We start from the raw sequence: 18,750 nt of genomic DNA, 5'->3' as shown, positions 1-18,750 counted from the left end.
GCACAATTTTCTTGCTAATTTCTGAAAATCTAACAATGTGAAGAGAACTCCAAGTGGGAGCTTCTTGATTTTATAAAAACTGCAAAACTGCGGTTGCTGTAAATCAGAAACAAAAACAGAAATCTCCATTGGGACTGGGTTCTGAGGAAGGGTCACTCAACCCAAAACGTTAACTCTGATTTCTCTCCACAGATGCTGCCAGATCTGATGGGTTTTTCCAGCAATTTCTGTTTTTGCTTCTTTATTTTAAGTAAGCAAAATGGAGCATGAGAGGGGTGGACCTAGATACATATCAGGCAAAAGAAAAAGGTGTATCACAAAAGTCAGTCTGGGCAAGGACAGCATTTTTACCCATCCCTTGTTGCCCTCAATACCTTACAGCAGTTTGATACATAGTGGCTTGCAAGGCCATATCAGAGAGAAGTTAAGAATCAAGTACGCTGGAGTTACCGAAGTCACTTATACAGACCAGATCATGTCATGTTAGTTTGGGCTTTCACATCTGACAATTTCAAGTTCAGTTAAATGAATCAACTTCTTTTCCCAGATTTTATTTGATCTGAATTAAGATTCTCAGTTCGCATGGTGGGATTTGAACCCATATTACTTGAAACTTGCATGATGGCTACAGGAATCAATTATGAAATGAGAGAGGAAATCCCAGCATCAGTCAGGGGAAAGGACAGGTAACATCAAGAGTGATTTGGATGAGGAGGAGAGGATCAAAAACATAAAACTAGGAGAATATGACAGTGAACAATACATTTCTGATATATGTGCCACACTAAGTGCTATAGAGTACTCTCACTTGGACCCAAAAGCATAAAACTACATGGCAGACACCAGAGATTCAAATTACCTAATTGACAGAGTGATTAGTTAACAGTCAGAGGTGACAAGAACAATTCAGGCTTGTGAGTTTGGGGAAGGCAGACAGGTGCTGCTGTTACTGATCCACATAAAAGGAATTAGAAACACAACATTTTTTGGTCAAGTTTATGGATGATGAATAAATTGCTGCAGTGGGATCTGAGTCGATCCTGTCTGATTTATCAGCCAAGAAACTGCACAAAGAACTCAAGGTAACAGCTAAATGTGGACAGAACTAAGGCAGATAACAGCCAATGAAGGTAAGTACAAGGTTTTACAAATTGCAGGAACAAATGTAGGTATGTTGATGAATAATTGTGAGATAGCTCACAAACAGAATGAAAGAGATCATGAACTGAGAGCAGCACTGACAAATCTAACAGAATCTGGAGATAAACAACTGAACTGACTGGGGTCTTGAAGCTATCATGTTCACACTGTGGTCAGGCTATAGGTTTAGAATTCACTCTGGTCATTAAGGGAAATACCCAAGTCTTAGAAGTGGTGCAGAGAAGAGTCAAAGAGTGGACCTTTGATCTCAAAGGATTGAGTTGGAGAAAAGTTAGAAATCTTGGATTTCTCAGCCTTGCAGGGAGGAAAATAGCAGGGAGTTTTACAGAATTGGGATATCAAAAAGCTAAATTCTGAACACAATTTCAAACTAAACTGTGTCTGCAGGGCAAATAGATATGGGACTGTGGACAACAAAGAATTTCCTAGCTGGGGCCAGGAAACATCTCTTCTTAGAAAGAGCGTCAAATACGTGGAGGTAAAAACTTAAGTAATTCAAGAGACAATTGGATGTGTGGAGCAAAATTATAGGTTCCTACAAAGGATTGGACCAAATAACCCCTATGAACTATGCATATCTTTACAGGGCCCTTGTGGCACAGTGATAGTGCTCACAACTTACATCCAGAAGGCCCAGATTCAAGTCCCACCTGTCCCAGAGATGTGTAATAACAGCACTGAGCAGACTGCTTAGAAACTAACTTTCTTAAAATACTTAAGTTTATAATTTCTGCATAGACTGAGGGAATTTGTTAAGAGTCATGAAGCATGTGGATTGAACAAATATAATGTAACCAATAGGAGAGGCAGATATATGAGTGACTCACCACTACCACCTTCTCAACTAGGAATATGCAATAAACACTGTCAACTGAAGCACACACCCCATCAACAAATATGAGTGAAAAAGGAGGAGTAAGAAGCATGGAGTGAGTAGAAGAGGAAAGTGATGAGTTCAATATAGTACCTTATTTTTACCTAACAAACGTTGGTCTTAGCATTTACACAACCCAGATGATATTACAGTGGGAGGCAAAATCTGCAGCTCATGTTTCATACTGGCTATTGAGTTGGGCAGTTAAAATGGGCAATCAGTCATTTGAAACCTGTTGAGCAATTGCCTGAGGGGCCAATATTAGAAAGTTTGATGTCCAGCACTGGTAAAATCGGTCAGCCCATTTAAACAAAAAAAATCTGCCCAACGGCACCCACCCCCAACTGCACCCTCCACCCCCCAACTGCAAATACAAATCAACTCATAGCCTAGTTGCACCATTTGATCTGACAGCAGTAAAATCAAATTAATTTGTTCTCTAACTCTAAATACATCTAACTTAGACAATGTTTATTTCTCATCTATGCCCACTTCTTCTAAGACTACTGTGCAAACCGATTATACAAGAAACTTTCATTCAGTAGCAAAGATTCCAGATGCCACATTTTTGGATACATTAAGCCATATCCAAGCATTCCAACTGTCCTGAAATAAGGGAGCCTTATTTCAAAGGTAAAAATGTCAACCTCAGAAAGACCCTCCAATCCTAGCTATTTGTTTTAGTTACATTATGGGCACGATTTAATAATTGTTGTCTCGTTCATTTGGGCACATACTTTGGGAAAGTGTTGCTTTTCTTACCTTATATAGTTTCAAGCTGGCCTCATGCCTTGAGTTGACAGTGTGCAATCGCAGCTTTTCAATGCTGTTGGTGTAGTAGTCGCATGCGTTGCATTTCAAGTGCACTGGGTTCCCAATTGCCACACATTTCAGTCGCCACTCGTTGGCCTTGCCCCCTTCCTTGATGTGAGCTACGAGCTGGTATTTTTGTACGTGCTTATCTGTCTTACAGTGCAACTGGAAGTTGGCCTTGAGCTGGGTGTTATAGCGGCAAAGCTTACACTGGTAGGAGTCACCAATGACTGCTTTCCATTCCTCCTCGGGTAGGTGGCGCTCAATGTTCATGTGCAGGCTGAGTGTCTCCAGGTTGTCCGTAGTGAATCGGTTGCAGACTGCACACTGAAAAAGCTTCAAAGAAGGGTCATTCGTGGTCGTAAACGTTTCGCCAAGGTTCATGAGTTCTTCTGACACCAGCTGCCCGCCTCCCAGTCGCATGTCAAGAGGAATCTCACCACCAACTGCACAAGACCAAAAATGAAAGTAAGATAGATTAAGGGATTGGTAACAGTCATAAAAAAAGATAAAAAGTGATGGTCATACACTAAAATATTGACCTGATAACAAAACTGTTGATATGACACACTGAAATCCTCTTCCAAAGCTACCATTGACAGTACTGTCTATGTTAATGAGGTCAAACTGACTCACCAATATCTGGGGATAATATTGGCATGGTGCAAAGGCTTTATGCAAATATAATGGCAGATCTACTGTAATATTCTACTGGTACAGACAATAGTGACAGAGGTATATTCATTTGTGCTGTTGATAGTAAGCTGCATGTAAGAGTCTGCTTTAGGCTCATGTCCCTGAATACAAAACTAGCTGGTCAAAATTCATTTTACTTGTGATCAGTTATTAGCCTTCAGGGACAGTGATTTCTATCAGCTAATGCCAGATTAGATTTAAACTTTAGCTCCTAGAGGTTTTAAAGCTGAACACCCAGAGTACGCATAGTAAAAGGAAACTTGGGCAAAACGTGGCCGATCACACTCAAAACAACTTGCTTTTGTCTCTCTGGTATCAGCAGTTTTAGTAGTAACATCATTTTAGAATGGTAGTGTAAAAAGTATGACCAATTATTTATTTTAATTACTTTCAGTACCCAGGCATACTGATGACAGTGGCCATTTGATGCAATGTTAGAAACAGCCAGGAACCCCCTTTTACATTTATCTCGACTCTATACAGCAGCTCTAGTCTAAAGCAATTCAAACAAATAATTTTTAAGAACATTACTCCATTATTTTTAATACATGGCAAAACCTTTATATCCCCTACTTTTCTGAATATTATGGGATTTATCACTCTCTTAGTGATGAGTTGGCCCAAATAAAATGTTGAAAGTACACTCCAAATCAAAGAGAACTGTGAAAGTCCACATCTTTAATAAACATTCTTTTTATGAATTTCTAATTCATGGTATCATTCCAAAATACTAAACTGTTGTCTTTTTTTTAAAAAAATATATATATATATATATATTCAGTTATGGACAGGGCTATTAAAGGTCTCTGGAACAATTAATTTTTATTTTGGATATTTATCATTTGTAATTTCAGATTCAACATTTTTTTAATGCAGTGTAAAAGAAGGGTTTCCTGAGGCAACACAAAGTATAAAATGGCAACTCAAAAGGAATCCTTGTCTGTTGATTGGCATAGACATGGGAGAAGGAGTAACATTCTCAATGTGTTCAACTACAAAGTGAAAAGATTGGTAGCTTGGGAAAAAAGGGATAAAGTTTTTAAAAAAATACTCAATACACAAAGCAGTTTTAAATAGCTGTAGTGAAACTTGTGTTATATTTCAGCAACAGCAGAGAGGTAGAGCTAATTATCCCATTACCGCGTCAATACATCCATTTGACAGAGTTGTGTCAGTGCCAGTACGATGGGTGATCTCATCAGTGGAAGGTGAAAACCTCTGTGCTGTACAGATCTGTCTAACGCCTCTTACTACACAATCTTTAATACATCACTGACCAGATAAAACCAAGAGCTGACCTTGTCCAACTTACAGTAAATTTATAACAACTTCTTTATTTATAGTATAAAAGCTCTACAAAAGTGAATGGCACTTCCTAACTTCATAAAATTCCAATTCTTAGGAAGAATTAGTTTTAAATCCACCATGTAATTTAAACTCTTAAATACGAGATTGTTAATATATGTTCCCTTGCTGCCAATGCCCCACCAGGTTTTCAGTCCCCCAGAAGTGATGTTCTCCAACCTTGCAATGCTCCACCTAGTGGTCTGGCTGAGAAATGGGTAAGCCCATCCAATTTTGAACAAAGGTCACAGTTTGAACTCAGATTTCTAATGTAATAATTGGTCCATTTGGATTGACAAGATTCCGTCAAACCCTGGCAAGGTGAACTCAAATTTGTCATTGGAAACAACCATTTAAACGTAGCATCTCCAGTGGATTTACAAAAACAAAATTGAAGTTCAAATGCTATCAGAGATCCTTATTCTCATGGTAATTACTAATGATACTGAATAACACAGTCAATTTTAATCAAAATAAATAAAAAGGTGCAGTTTTGCGACTTGATTTGTGATAAGTCACTACTCCTTCTTTAAAATAACAGCTCATCTGCCAATAGGTCTCCGTCTATTTTGATCTTCCTCCAATTAGTAGAATAAGTGCAACATGCATGAAAGGGCAAGGATGATTTTCCCTCAACTTCCTTGTTTGGTTAGTAACTGGCTTCATGATAGTTTATGAACCAGCTCAAGTTCACTATGCAACTATCACTATGAGAAATCTTCCTAGTACTGCATGGCAAAGTGCCATCATGCTTCTACCAAAGATTGTGCTGGAACTGCCATGCAGACAAATACTTGCTCTGTCGACATAACATTTGGTTTTTCTGAGTCAATGCTATGATCATGGCAAATACAAGACTTCTGTGAGCTGAGTGCATAAGCTTTCTTCATTACATTGGTTTCAGGACCAATTGCCTTTAAAATTTAATCATCATGCTGGCTTTCTGCATATTAATCAGCACAGATTTAAAAAAATTAAACCTTAACTTAAGCTGTAGTATTTAAGCTGAGAGAAGATTTTGGCTTCTGTTGTTCAAGCATGTAAGAGTAGTGATGCTCCTGTCATCACAAACTGCACCATCTCCATTAATGTTGAAGAAATTCAATAAAAAGTGTAATTTCATGTATTGTTGGCTCTGCGGTTTCTGCTGATTAAAATGTGCATACATGTGCTATTTGGTTGCTGTTTCCTTTCAACCAAATTAGTTAATGCATTTGTGTATGTGACAGACAGAATGTCTAACTATATTTTATAGCAGGTAACACAGTGGGATCTCCAGTGAATTCTTTCCCTCACCTTTCTGAATCTGATTTCACTAACTTGCTATATGTACAAGCATAAGAGCTGTGGTATATGAGAAGAACCAGATTAAAGCAGTGCTGGCAAAAACTTGCATTTGAGTTTTGAGTTTGACTTATTGTTGTCAATACTGAGATACAGTGGAAAGTGTTGTTTTACGTGTTTATACCATACAAATTCATCAGGGTAGCAGAACAAAGTGCAGAATAGAGCATTACAGCCACAGAGAATGTGCAGAGAAAGATCAGAATTAACTTTTGAGAAGTCCATTCAAAAGTCCGATAACAGCTTAATCTAAGTTACCAGTATATCCTTTACTCCTTTCTACCTTACATGCTTAGCTAGCTTCCCTCAAAAGTAGCTACACTATTTGCTTCAACTACTCCCTTGGGTAGTGAGTTCTATATTCTTTTCACTCTTGGGATAATGAGGATTCTCCTTAAATTCCCTGTTGGATTTACATGTTACAACAACAGAACAACTATATCAACATCATCTAAATTTACTACAAATCTGAGCCTAAAACCTTGATATCACATCTGTTTCCTTCTATCAATATATTCAAATCAGCCAAAAAAATGACGAGGCAATTAAAATTATTCAGAAGTGAATGGGCTGAAGTGTTCAATGAGCAAAGAGTTCAGGAAAAAGGCAATACTTCCAAGTCTGTCAGAAAGCACCCTCAATATGCATTTCATTAAAAAAAACTGAACTTTGTTTTACTTACACTAATGTGAAAACACTGATATTGCAAAACTATTAGTAGCTCAACATACAAATCAGAAATAAAACTCAGCAATACATTTTCAAAGACACCCACACATATGAATATGATGGGATGCTACAAATTTCCATGACAGAGTAAGACAAAAACTGAAAAGGAAGCAGAAGGGAGACTAAACACAGGCAGAGATTCATTTTCTGGAATATTTTACTTGTGAAGTATTTATAAAATGACAGTTTGTCTAAAAATCCAAAAAATTTGCAGTATTTCCAAACATTCAACCCTCTAATATTATACATTAGTGAAAGGTATACAATTTATATCTGCACTAGTTTGATTCACTTGATTTATATAAAAGTCTCAAAATTTGTTTTAGTTTGCATGGTTCAACCACTATCATAGTAACAATGAAAGATTTGTATGTAAGAAGAAGGGATAGTTTGAGGCATATGTTGCAAATATCAACACATTACGGATCTTTGAACCTAACTTCCCAATGTTTTTTCCTTCTTCTTTGATCAGCCCTTGTCAAAATAGAAGAGAGGGCACAAATGAATTCAGAGGTTTGAGATATTTGTTCATGCTTTGGTGCTTTGCAAGCCACAAAGTTACTAAGAATAAGCTATGATTTTGATTATTACAGATACGAGACAGGAGAACAAGAGAAGAAATCCTGCAACCATATGTATAGTGGCATCAAAAAGGATAGTGAAAGAATTAGATTATAATTTGGCTACACACAAAAACCAGAACAATTTTTCCCCCAATAGTTATTAAGAGATATAAAGAAAGCTCTCTGAGCTCTAATGGCACATTATTGGTATATTGTGTGGGTTTCCTACTGAGTAGCTCTCTGGTCATGAGCCTTAACTTTAATATGTGTACTTTCTCTGCAGACCAAATGTGATCAAAGCTCTTGCTTTACTGCTTTTATAATATGGGATTTGTGCTCAATTTTCAGACAAGTTTTTTTTCATTTCCTATGTGGACAGAACAGGCAATCCTTGTCATTTAAAATATCAATAGGCATTTCTCTTTCACCCACTCAATGAAAACAACAGATAAATAATGTTCCCTTAGTAACATCCTTGTCACCAATGAACAGGAGAAGCAAATTAATGTTGCCACCAAAGATGACAAAAGACTAAATCGTTTTTGATATTTTATGAACCATTGTGATTTATCAGTCTCTCATTTTGATTCTTACTTTCTGACTTCAAATTAATCTGAAGTTTCATTATTTTTGGTGCATTGACTTTGTGACTTGCGCTATTTGATTAAGTTTTGCCATAAGCGAAATGAAATAACTCCTCAGAGGATGGCATCCTGTCACCAAGTCACCCTTTATTTACACATGATACTGAGCCAGTTCCCTCTGAGCCAGCTGTCAGAATGAACAGGATTTCTGACACTCCTGTTCTTACCGATCGGCTAGGGCTCCCTGATTGGTCTAATTTTACAACGTTGAAACTTTATTGCTGGAACAGCACAGCAGGTCAGGCAGCATCCAGGGAACAGGAGATTCGACGTTTCGGGCACAGGCCCTTCTTCAGGAATGAGCAGAGAGTGTTGTGGTGTAAAATTCCAAGCAGTGGAATGTGGTGAAACGGTTAAAAATTATGTCCCAATACATGTGTGAATCTAACCGGAATGGAGGTGTTGCTTAGTCCCGTGTGAATCTTCTTATCTGTATGTAACCAGAATGGAATGTGTTTTTTAGCCTTGCTCTGCTAGAGTGTTCAGCAGGAGAAGATAAAAGGTAGGGAGGAGGGAGTTGGAGGAGGGGCGTTGGAAATGTGATAGGTGGAAAGAGGTCAAGGTGAGGGTGGTGGGTCGGAGTAGGTTGGAGGCGGAGAGGTCAAGAAGAAGACTGCAGGTCAGGAAGGCGGTGCTGGGCTGGAGGGATTCGGCTGAGACAAGGTGGGGGGAGGGGGGATGAAGAAACTGGTGAAGTCCAAGTTCATCCCCTGTGGTTGGAGGGTTCCCAGTCGGAAGATAATTTTACAACCCCAAACAGAGAACTCATATTCTATGAGGTCCACTGGCTGATCTCATTACAATAATTACATCCTTCCCCTTCTGAATACGAGGATATAAGCTGGTTTATATATATGTGTGTATACACACACACACACACACACACACAGCGCCTCCTGGGGCATTTTTAGCACTGGGTCAGGTTTTCCAAATCTGCCTCTGATACAGCAGATAGCTCGCCTCTTGTGCGTCACGGAAGAAATTCATCCTCCTCTTCAAGGCTGCAATATCCAAAGTGTCCATCTCAGATTCCAACGTATCTTCAACACTTGATGAAGAGGGAGAACTCATGGGTTCCGGAAGAGTTGGGAAGGCTGTTGAAGAGCTGGGCATGTTTTGCTCCCACATTGTTTATGACTTTGTAGCTTTCACATGGTCCACATGCTTATTCAGGACCATCACACCTACTTGAACTTTGTACATCACTGGACCCGACCTCACATTGACCATGTCTCTCACCCATGCAGGGCCATTCCCATGATTCCTTACATCAAATTTTGTCTCCTGAAGTAAATTGTCTTTCATGCTTAGCGAAATCTTGTGTCCAGCATTAGTGTTCCTGATAGTGTTTCACACTCCCCCCCCACCACCGCCCAGATGTGGGAATTTCAGAGTTAACATGGTGTGGAGTCCTCTCCCATTAGCAACTGTACTGGGGCTATCCCTGTAGTTGCATGAAGGGTGGTCCAATAATCAAATAGGAACTGACACAATATGGTATCTAGTGAAGCTATGGGTTGTTCCTTTAAGCCTGCCTTCAAATGGACTGCTCTTTCTGCCAGATCATTGAATGATGGATGGTATGGAGGTGTCCTTATATGTCAAATACCATTCAATGTTAGGAAATACTTAAATTCCCTGCTGGTAAACAATGGCCTGTTATCTGTGACTAATACTTCCGGGAATCTGTGTATTGCAAAAGATGTGGGCAGTTTCTCTATTGTCATTTCTGGGTTTGACCTATGAAGTCTATGTTCATTCAGCCACTTTGACTGGGTCACCACAAAGACTAAGAACTGAGTCCATGAAAGGACCTGCATAGTCAACATGCAACTGAATCCAAGGTTTACATGGCCATTCCCATGAATGTGGGGTAGCTGCTCGCAGTAATTTTTGTCCTTGTTGGCACTCTGGGCACTGCCCCACCAACACAGCTAGTCTCCGTCCAATCCTGGCCATCAGACATAACTTCTTGTTAACGTCTTCTATTTTGGAAACCGCTGAATGAACTTGGTGGAGTTCAGCCAGTATCTGGCAGCGGCTTTTGCTCAAGACAATTATTCTTGCTCCCCATAATAATATACCATCCTTGACTGTATTCTCCAGGTCCAAAAAGATTTCAATTCTAGTTGTTACAGCCCTTTGGCTGGTAACACCACCAGCTGTTTCAGTTTTGCCAGCACCGGATTTTTCTGCGTCCAAAATCTGATATTGTCAGCAGAGACTGGAACTGTGTCCAGAAAATTTAAAACCGTAAAAGACTCTTCATTTGGATGTACCGCTGGTGGTGTACCTGGGTTTGACAGGAGGCAGCTCAATGCATTCACACTTATTACTTGGCCTCCCAGTGTTCCAACTAGTAATTATATGCACTTAGTATTAGAGTCCAGCACTGAATTCGGCCTGAAGCTATGGGCGACACTGCCTTGTGCCCTTTAAGTAGAGCCAGGAGGGGTTTGTGGTCCGTTATTATTACAAATTTATGTCCATAAAGGTATTGGTGGAACTCTGTCACTCAAAATATGACTGTAAAGCCTTTTTGCTCCATCTGAATGTATTTTCGGTCTGCAATAGCCAAAGCCTTGGATGCATACGCTATTGGGCATTCCTCTGCACTGGGCCACCTATGAGCTAACACTACCCTGAATACCAGATCTCGCTTGGGATCATAATGTGCTGACACAATAGGTGATGATAGCTGTTTCTTCATTCCCTGAAAACTATGGGTTGGCTGGGGGGCTATTTCCAAGGCAGGCCCTTTTTTTAGAAGTTGATGCAAAGGTGCCAGGATGGAGTCCAGGTTATATAAGAACTGCCCATAATAACTCACCAAACCAAGGACAAGCCTAAGCTCTGGTATGGACTAGGGAGCCAGGGCACATTTCATCACCCTCACTTTATCTTCCAAAGGGTATAACCCGGTCTTGTCAACTCTGTAGCCCAACTAGATCACTTGGGGTGCCCGGAAAACTCATTTTTCCCTCCTAAGGCATATACCCACTGGGGAGAAATGTCTAAGGACTATGTCCAAGTTCTCTAAGCGCTCCTTATTGGTCTTCCCTGTTATTAGCACATCATTGAGACAAATGGCGAACTGGGGTGAAATATTCTCCATCGTCCATGAAAAATTGCACAGGCTGTCAATACCCTAAATGGCAATCTTGTATATTGGTGCCAACCCTTTTGGGTATTATTGTAGCATACTTTTGGGAATCGTCATCTAACCGCATTGCAAGTACACATGGCTCACGTCCAGCTTTGTGAAGGTCAAGATTCCCTGCGTATAAATCCTCAATGTGAGAAACGGGTTATTTAACCAGCTGTGAAAGGTAGTTCACTGTTTTAAAAAAATCCCCAAAAAGGCAAACTGACCTGTCAGCCTTCACAATCAGTATGACCATTCCGCAAACTCTACTGGTTTGATGGTTCCTTCATTATGCATTTCTATCTCTCCTTTTGCTCATAAGGCAAATGGTACTGGGCAGGCCTTACAGAATCACGGAATTGCTTCCTGGTCAACATTCAAGGTGGTCTTGGCTCCTTTAATAGTCACTAGACCTTCCTGGAAAATCTCCGGAATTTAAGTAGGACTTCACTCAGATAGCCATTTCTAAACGAAAAATGTTGAGCCAATCTCGGTGAATCTTTATCAAACAATTTTGCTCATCAAGCTTGGGCATGATCCTCTTACTACAGTCAGTGGTAACTGAATCAGCGACTCCTCCAAAGTGACCAGAACCAAAGTTGTATCCTCAATCTGTAAAAGGTTCCCCAGCATAAGTTTTCAACCTAGCCAAGGTCTTCACAAACTAATGGGTTGAAATCCAGAGCAAATTTTGTTGAAGACTGGTTCTGCAATCACTGAAACGGTTGCACCAATATTGACCTCCACTGGAACCGGTTGACTGTTTAAACTGTTGCCTATTTTGATTGCTTCTAATTTGGATGTTGCTAAGCAATTTAACCGTTCCAAACCAATTGTGGGTGGACTTTCCAGTGTGTGCATTCTCTTGTATACCAGCCTATGAGTTCCCTTACTCAATTGAGATATAGCAGGATTTTTTGCAATCTTAAATCCGCATACCAGCAGCAACTACAATGGTTTGCCAGCCCGGACCCTGAAGAAAATTATAACCTTTTGGCCAAGGCTTAGTTTGGTTTGGGTTTTGCTGTGGGCTGACGTCGAGTTCCTCTGGTCAGGTTATGTCTTGAGTGAGGGTAAGCAATTGCTTTCCGTCAAGTGGTGTATGCCAAGTTCAGTCTGACTGGCGAGGGTGTCCACTTTCCTCAGAATACTGTAACTCATATGCTACCCTTGCCACTTCTTCCAATGATAAAGCCACTTGTAGTGCCTGTTTGAAGTCCAGTTAGGCTTTAGCTAGTGGACACTTTTGCATGGTTACATCATTAATCCCACATACCAAACGGTCTTTCAGCATCTCATTCAGACATCAATCAAAGTCACATGCCTCTGCCAATCATCTTACCCTCATCAAATATCCTGACATTCTCGAATTGCTGAGTAAAACTGATACTGTCTCAGAATTAGAGGAGGCTTATGATTGGAATATTCCTCAACTAAATCCATCAACCCTTGAAAGGGTTTATTATCTGGTGCCTCAAGGGAAGTTAGGCTCTTAATAACTGAAAAAGCTGCAGATCCACAAGCAGTCAAGAGAATTACTTGTTGCTTTTCATCAGTCCCAATGTCACTTGCCTGGAAAAAAAACACATTCATTCCACATATGGCCCCAGTTTTTGATAGCAGGGCTGGATGAGTCAAGCTTTCTAAATAACAGCATGATGCCATAAATGCTGACCCCATAATAAAGATGACTGTTATGACAGAATTTTTTCAGGAGCATGCTTTTCTCTCATTGCCACTAAAATAACTCCTCAGAGGCTGGTATCCCGTTAGGAAGTTACACTTTATTTACATGCGGAAACATTGATCCAGTTTCCTCAGAGCCAGCTATTAGAGGGCTGCACGGTGGCACAGTGGTTAGCACTGCTGCCTCACAGCACCAGAGACCCGGGTTCAATTCCCGCCTCAGGCAACTGTCTGTGTGGAGTTTGCACATTCTCCCCGAGTCTGCGTGGGTTTCCTCCGGGTGCTCCGGTTTCCTCCCACAGTCCAAAGATGTGCAGGTCAGGTGAATTGGCCATGCTAAATTGTCCGTAGTGTTAGGTAAGGGGTAAAATGTAGGGGTATAGGTGGTTTGCGCTTCGGCGGGTCGGTGTGGACTTGTTGGGCCGAAGGACCTGTTTCCGCACTATAAAATAATCTAATCTAAAAAAAAATCTAATCTAGAGTAAACATTCCTGTTCTTATCTGTCAGCCAGGGCTCTCTGATTGTACCAGATTAAGAGCCCCAATCAGGGAACTCATATTTTATAAGATCCACCCAGCTGACCTCATTATAATCACTGTAATAAATATCAAACTAAATGAAACTCTACATGTGTATCTAGTCCTTATACATACTTTCTAATCAACATGTTCAGAGATGTTGCAACACACTTCTGGAGCAGTTGAGACATGAACCCAGGCCTCCTGGCTCAGAGGTGTAGTCCTTATATTCTTCCTTTTGACATTGGGACCAAAGGAAATAACATTATAGAATACAGTTGATGTTACCTTTTGTCCAGATGTTTACAAAGTACTGAAATGTGAATTTGTTTGGAATCTTGCAGCTTTCTTTCCCTCCCAGCACCATTGACTAAGGACCTAATTTTTACTTAAATTTAATATAGATTTGCAGCTTGTTTCCAGCCAATAAGACCATTTAGTGTAGTGAGAATTGAGTAGCTTCATGAATCATAGTGATTCTCTGGTTAAGTATTTCAACTGAACTGAAAACAGTCTAAAAATATCAAAAGAGAGCACACTTAAAGGGTAAGCAACCTGCTTTGAGATATCCACATTGAATGCTGACATGCATCAGTGAAACAAAAAGATTTTTTTTAAATGAAAGATGACTCAAAAGCCTATCAATGATGAAACAAATGGGAGCTGAAATAATGCAGAGGGTTAGACAGTGCTGTTTTAACTTCTGGGGCTGGATTGAAAATCTAGGTCAGACTTAAGAGCTGTGAGTCTCCCATGTCTGCTGGTTGTGAAAGGGCAATATCAAATAAGCTGGGACAGTTTGCTAGCAATCTAGCTATAATTGTTAAATTCACTCAGGTCAACTACAATGTAGCTACAAATCATCGCTTGGTGATACAGAACTGGAGTACTCCTGAAACAGACAAATTTTGTAAAAGCTTTTGTCTTTCAAGTATCAGGACAATTTGCAAGAATATCAACATGAAGAGGAAAAAAATTATCCTTTATGAGTGAAATATACTGATTAATTGACATGTGCTCATTGATAGGTATTATCACCTTATAGATTCTGGTAGAGATACCTGAGAATGAATGGGACAAGGGAATAGATGATGGTTGTATATTAATTAAGAGATCATCGAAAGGGAACTTGAGTGCATGTCAACACGAAGAGCAAGTAATCAGTGTGTTTGGAATTTCTGAAGTGTGAGTAGCAATAAAACTCTGAGGAGAAAACAATATACCTGTTCTCTGACTAAGTATGGAACAGAAGATTTGAACGAAAAAGATGGATGCATGGATCAAAGAGAGTTTATTGTATTGGTCCACCAAAGGTTTCAGGCCAGGGATGAATTTGTCACGCCAAAATCTTTCAATTGTGCAGTACTGGATTAGGTGACATACTCATATAGTATGTGGAATAGCTTGGTTAAATTGGTTTGCAGACTTTGCATAATTAGAGTGAGAAAAAAATTAAGGAATTTGGGAATGAAAGCATTCTAAAATCTTTAAGACCAATAGTCATTCCCTGCAAAGTTACCGGAATCATAATTTTATTAACACAACTGCAATATACAGTGAAATACTGTTGTAACTGGCTAAATTGTTGTTATTGAGTAAATTGGCTAGATACCCAACAGAGTTGCCATTTTGAGTTCATCAAGTTGAACAATTATGAAACATCTCAAGGTAGGTGACATTATTCAGGTAGAAAATAAATGAAAAATGAAAATGGATCACTATGTTTTGAAACTTTGCCTATTAGGAAAAGTCAGGAACTTGAAATGTATTGATCTTAGTCGTGCTTCTTATGCAAACCTCTGTGATGTGTTCTCAAGTACAGGAGGGTTTGTAATCTTCTTTTTGGTTGAGGGAAGTAAATTTTGCCCTTGAGCTTAGGAAGTTAAAAATATCAGAGGAGTGATAAAGCATACTTTAGTAACAGCAATTGTCCACGTTATTGAGGCAGTGGATATGGTGCTTTTCTTTGTAAAAAGGTATTCAGTACAATACCAACCCAGCACCAATAAAGAAGTTACTATGGCATAAGTTACATTAAAAAAAATGCATGAATGAAACAAAAATTCAGGATCAATGTCAATTTTAATCAATAGATTCTAGAGAACAGAAAAATCTCAAAAATGAAATAGGTGGACAGCAACAGTCAGCTGTCTGATTACAAAGAAAGGTGCAAGCACAAACAAACTATTAGAAGTGGTGAGAAAGAAGTTTGGAACTTTAACATACACCAAAAAAAATTGGGGTATGGAGATGCCAGTGTGCAGCACTCCAAAAGCTAGCATTTCCAATTAAACCTGTTGGACTATAACCTGGTGTTGTATGATTTTTAACTTTAAAAGAACTCAAGTGGAGGGGATATGATATTTTGTCAATTTTTTTGTCTTTGTTTTGTTTGTTTTACTTTATTATTGCATTGATTAGTGACTTATTTGAAAATGAAACAAAAGGAAATCTGTTATTATCTAGAAGGATCCCCAGAATTGCCTGAGATGTAATGGATCTAGTGAACAGGTAGTGGTTAGGTATGAATTAAGGGATAATTGCTTGTGAATTAGATGTATAAACATGAGAGCAAGTAATCAGTGTGGTTGGAGTTTGTGGAGTATGAGTAGCAATAAACCTCCTACTAGAAAAGTCTATGCCTATGCTTTGTCTGAACGGCATTAAAGCTGTGGTATTTAATAATAGATACAAACATTGTTATGGAGAACACACAAGTTAGATAAGGACTGACAATCAACTGTCAAACCTTGTTTAAATTTAAACTCAGCCTGACTGATAATCTTAAATTAGTTGGACAACATGTGATCAATAATATTGATTTGCTAAGAATTATACTGACAACCAATTTAAGATGGCCATTCAGGCCCACAATGTAAGCCATACATATTAATACACTGAGCCATTTTGTTTGCAGACAGAAACAAGAGCACATACACTGTGTTTGTTTCTGCCTCATTCTTCAAAGTTATTCCTTAACCAACGAGTCAATCTGCTTGGTTTAAATTTAAACAAAGCTTGGTGGTTAACTGTTAGTAAATGGGGAGGCAGTAGTTTAATGGAAATATCTCTGGATTACCAATCCATAAGGCCAGACCAATCATCTGGCAACATACATTTGAATCCTATCATTGGTAGATAGAGAGATTTGAATTCAAAGAAATATTGAACTTCGAGCTGGTTTGATGACACCATATAACCACTGTCAGATGTCAACAAAAACCTAATTGATTTTTGGAAAGGAAATCTATTATTACTTGGTCTGGTCTACTTGTGTCTCCAGACCCAAGGCAATGTCGTTGACTCTTAACTGCCCACTGGAAAATTATGGTTGGGCAGTGAATACTGGCCTAGCCAACAACACCTACATCATGTTAACATATAATAAAAAAATCTAACCAATGCATTCTGTCTGGCAAAATCTTTACTAGTCAATGTCAACTAATCAGTATGGACTTCCTGTACAGTATAAATATATTGTTCCCCTTTATTTTGGTGTTATTGTGAATTGTCCTGATGAGTGATAGAAGAAAACTTTAGCAATGTGACTTTTATTCTGCAATGGGACTGTTACTGTAATAAATAATAACGGCACTAATATTAGGTTTTGTCATGTTGCTGGATCAAAATTTATGTTTTAACTAAAGTTTTATGTGATGTCAGTACTGAGAAGCAGAGCATACTACACCTTTGAGTACAAATTTCACAAAAAGACACAAAATACAGAGTGGTGTTCACAAATCCAAATATAAGTGAAACAGACAGGATTATCCGTACCATATAAATTACTGTCTGCTATTCTTTATGTTTAACATTGGTGAGCCCAATGACCCTGTTGATTAAAAGCAACGGATACATGAATAAAATCTAAATCTGTCAAGATCTTGCATGCTACCACAGATGTGCAAGAGATGACAGTAGAACTTGCAGTTTGTGAAAGAGTTTGACAACTATAAGCACAACACAGCCTTGCAGACTGCTTCAGCATAAGTTCCAATGAACTGGGAATTACATTATATAAAGGGCTTACTGATATTACGCATCTTAAAATGTAAGCATTTTAACTCATATGAGAATTAAACAGATGGTAAAAATTAGTTACAGCGATCAATTTTTAATTGTGAAGAGGCACTGGTTAAACAAGCCTGTACAAAAACACATTGGCACTTATCAAGCAAAACACTGCAGGTGTCTACAATACAATATAATTAACCCTTTACATTCTTGCCAATAACAACATTTATTTTGGCAATTCAGAAAATCATTGAATGGGCCCCTAACAATTGCAAGCATTATTTTGTCAAAATCACCGTACACAGTTAAGATTTAAATGCCACACAGGCATTAAGTTGTTTAAAATAAATGACAAGTTCTACATGGAAGCAATATAAATACAAGCAATTGTAAAGTAGGAACCTTTCAGCTATTTAGCACAATTATAATTTTGGGTATTTCTTATCTTCTGAACATCTATATTACTGTATAATTTTTACATTATTCCTAATTAAACTAAGGGCCACCTGAGCCTAATTTTGCAACCTCTTCTAGCTTTCTTTCCCCCTACTTTGGCAATCTGCCACCATTGCCACAGGGGACCCAGCAAATCCAACAAGCACCGTTATTCCTATTACCGAGAGTTTCTATTACCAAGAGACTCTTTCCAACAATATTACGAAAAAAATAACAGACTCCAAATCCCACTACATGAGTTCAGTGACAGATGTCACAGGATTCAGCACAATGTGTTAAAATATGCTAGGGCACTCTGATCTTTTTTAATCACCTTGCAGGAGATTACATTTAATATATTATAATGTGCTCTGGCAGAATTCCAAGTCCAATATTCTTACAAGAACATGTTACTGTTAATAATACGAGGATATGGAAGAATTGTCCCCCACTGAGAGCTACTGTATCAACAGAAAAAATTCTGCCAAAATGAAAGGACAATTTTTTTTAAACTGTTGTGAAAACTGGAAAGATGCATCATTCTCAATTTGTTCCAACAGAGAGGGGGAGGGGAAGGGACTGAGGCGGAGTAGGGGCTGGGTGGTAGTTTCAAATTGTTAATTTGGATTTATTCAGTAAATTTACATTTCTCTTTGAAATTCTGTCCAAAGTCTAAACTCTATCCTCAGACCAGCACCCACTTAATTGTATTAATCTTAATGAATCAAACTACTGTGAAAGGTGTATAGGTCATGGGTTTATTTATCTTTTGTTCTCTATTAA

The 18,750-nt window shown here is 38.8% G+C and overlaps 1 protein-coding gene across 6 annotated transcripts in view; it reads right to left on the bottom strand.

Annotated features, from left to right (window-relative positions):
* Window positions 1-18,750, bottom strand: part of zfhx3b (zinc finger homeobox 3b) — a 541,496-nt gene that overhangs the window by 319,818 nt on the left and 202,928 nt on the right. For all 6 annotated transcript variants that reach the window (XM_043706688.1, XM_043706690.1, XM_043706687.1 and 3 more), the window contains one exon: window positions 2,798-3,294. In XM_043706688.1, the coding sequence (XP_043562623.1) occupies window positions 2,798-3,294 (497 nt within the window). The remainder of the gene's footprint in view (window positions 1-2,797; window positions 3,295-18,750) is intronic.

The sequence above is a fragment of the Chiloscyllium plagiosum genome, chromosome 17 (genome assembly GCF_004010195.1).
Source record: "Chiloscyllium plagiosum isolate BGI_BamShark_2017 chromosome 17, ASM401019v2, whole genome shotgun sequence".
Taxonomy (NCBI): Eukaryota; Metazoa; Chordata; class Chondrichthyes; order Orectolobiformes; family Hemiscylliidae; genus Chiloscyllium; species Chiloscyllium plagiosum.
The sequence above is the reverse complement of the archived record's forward strand: the minus strand, read 5'-3'. Positions and strand labels throughout refer to the sequence as shown.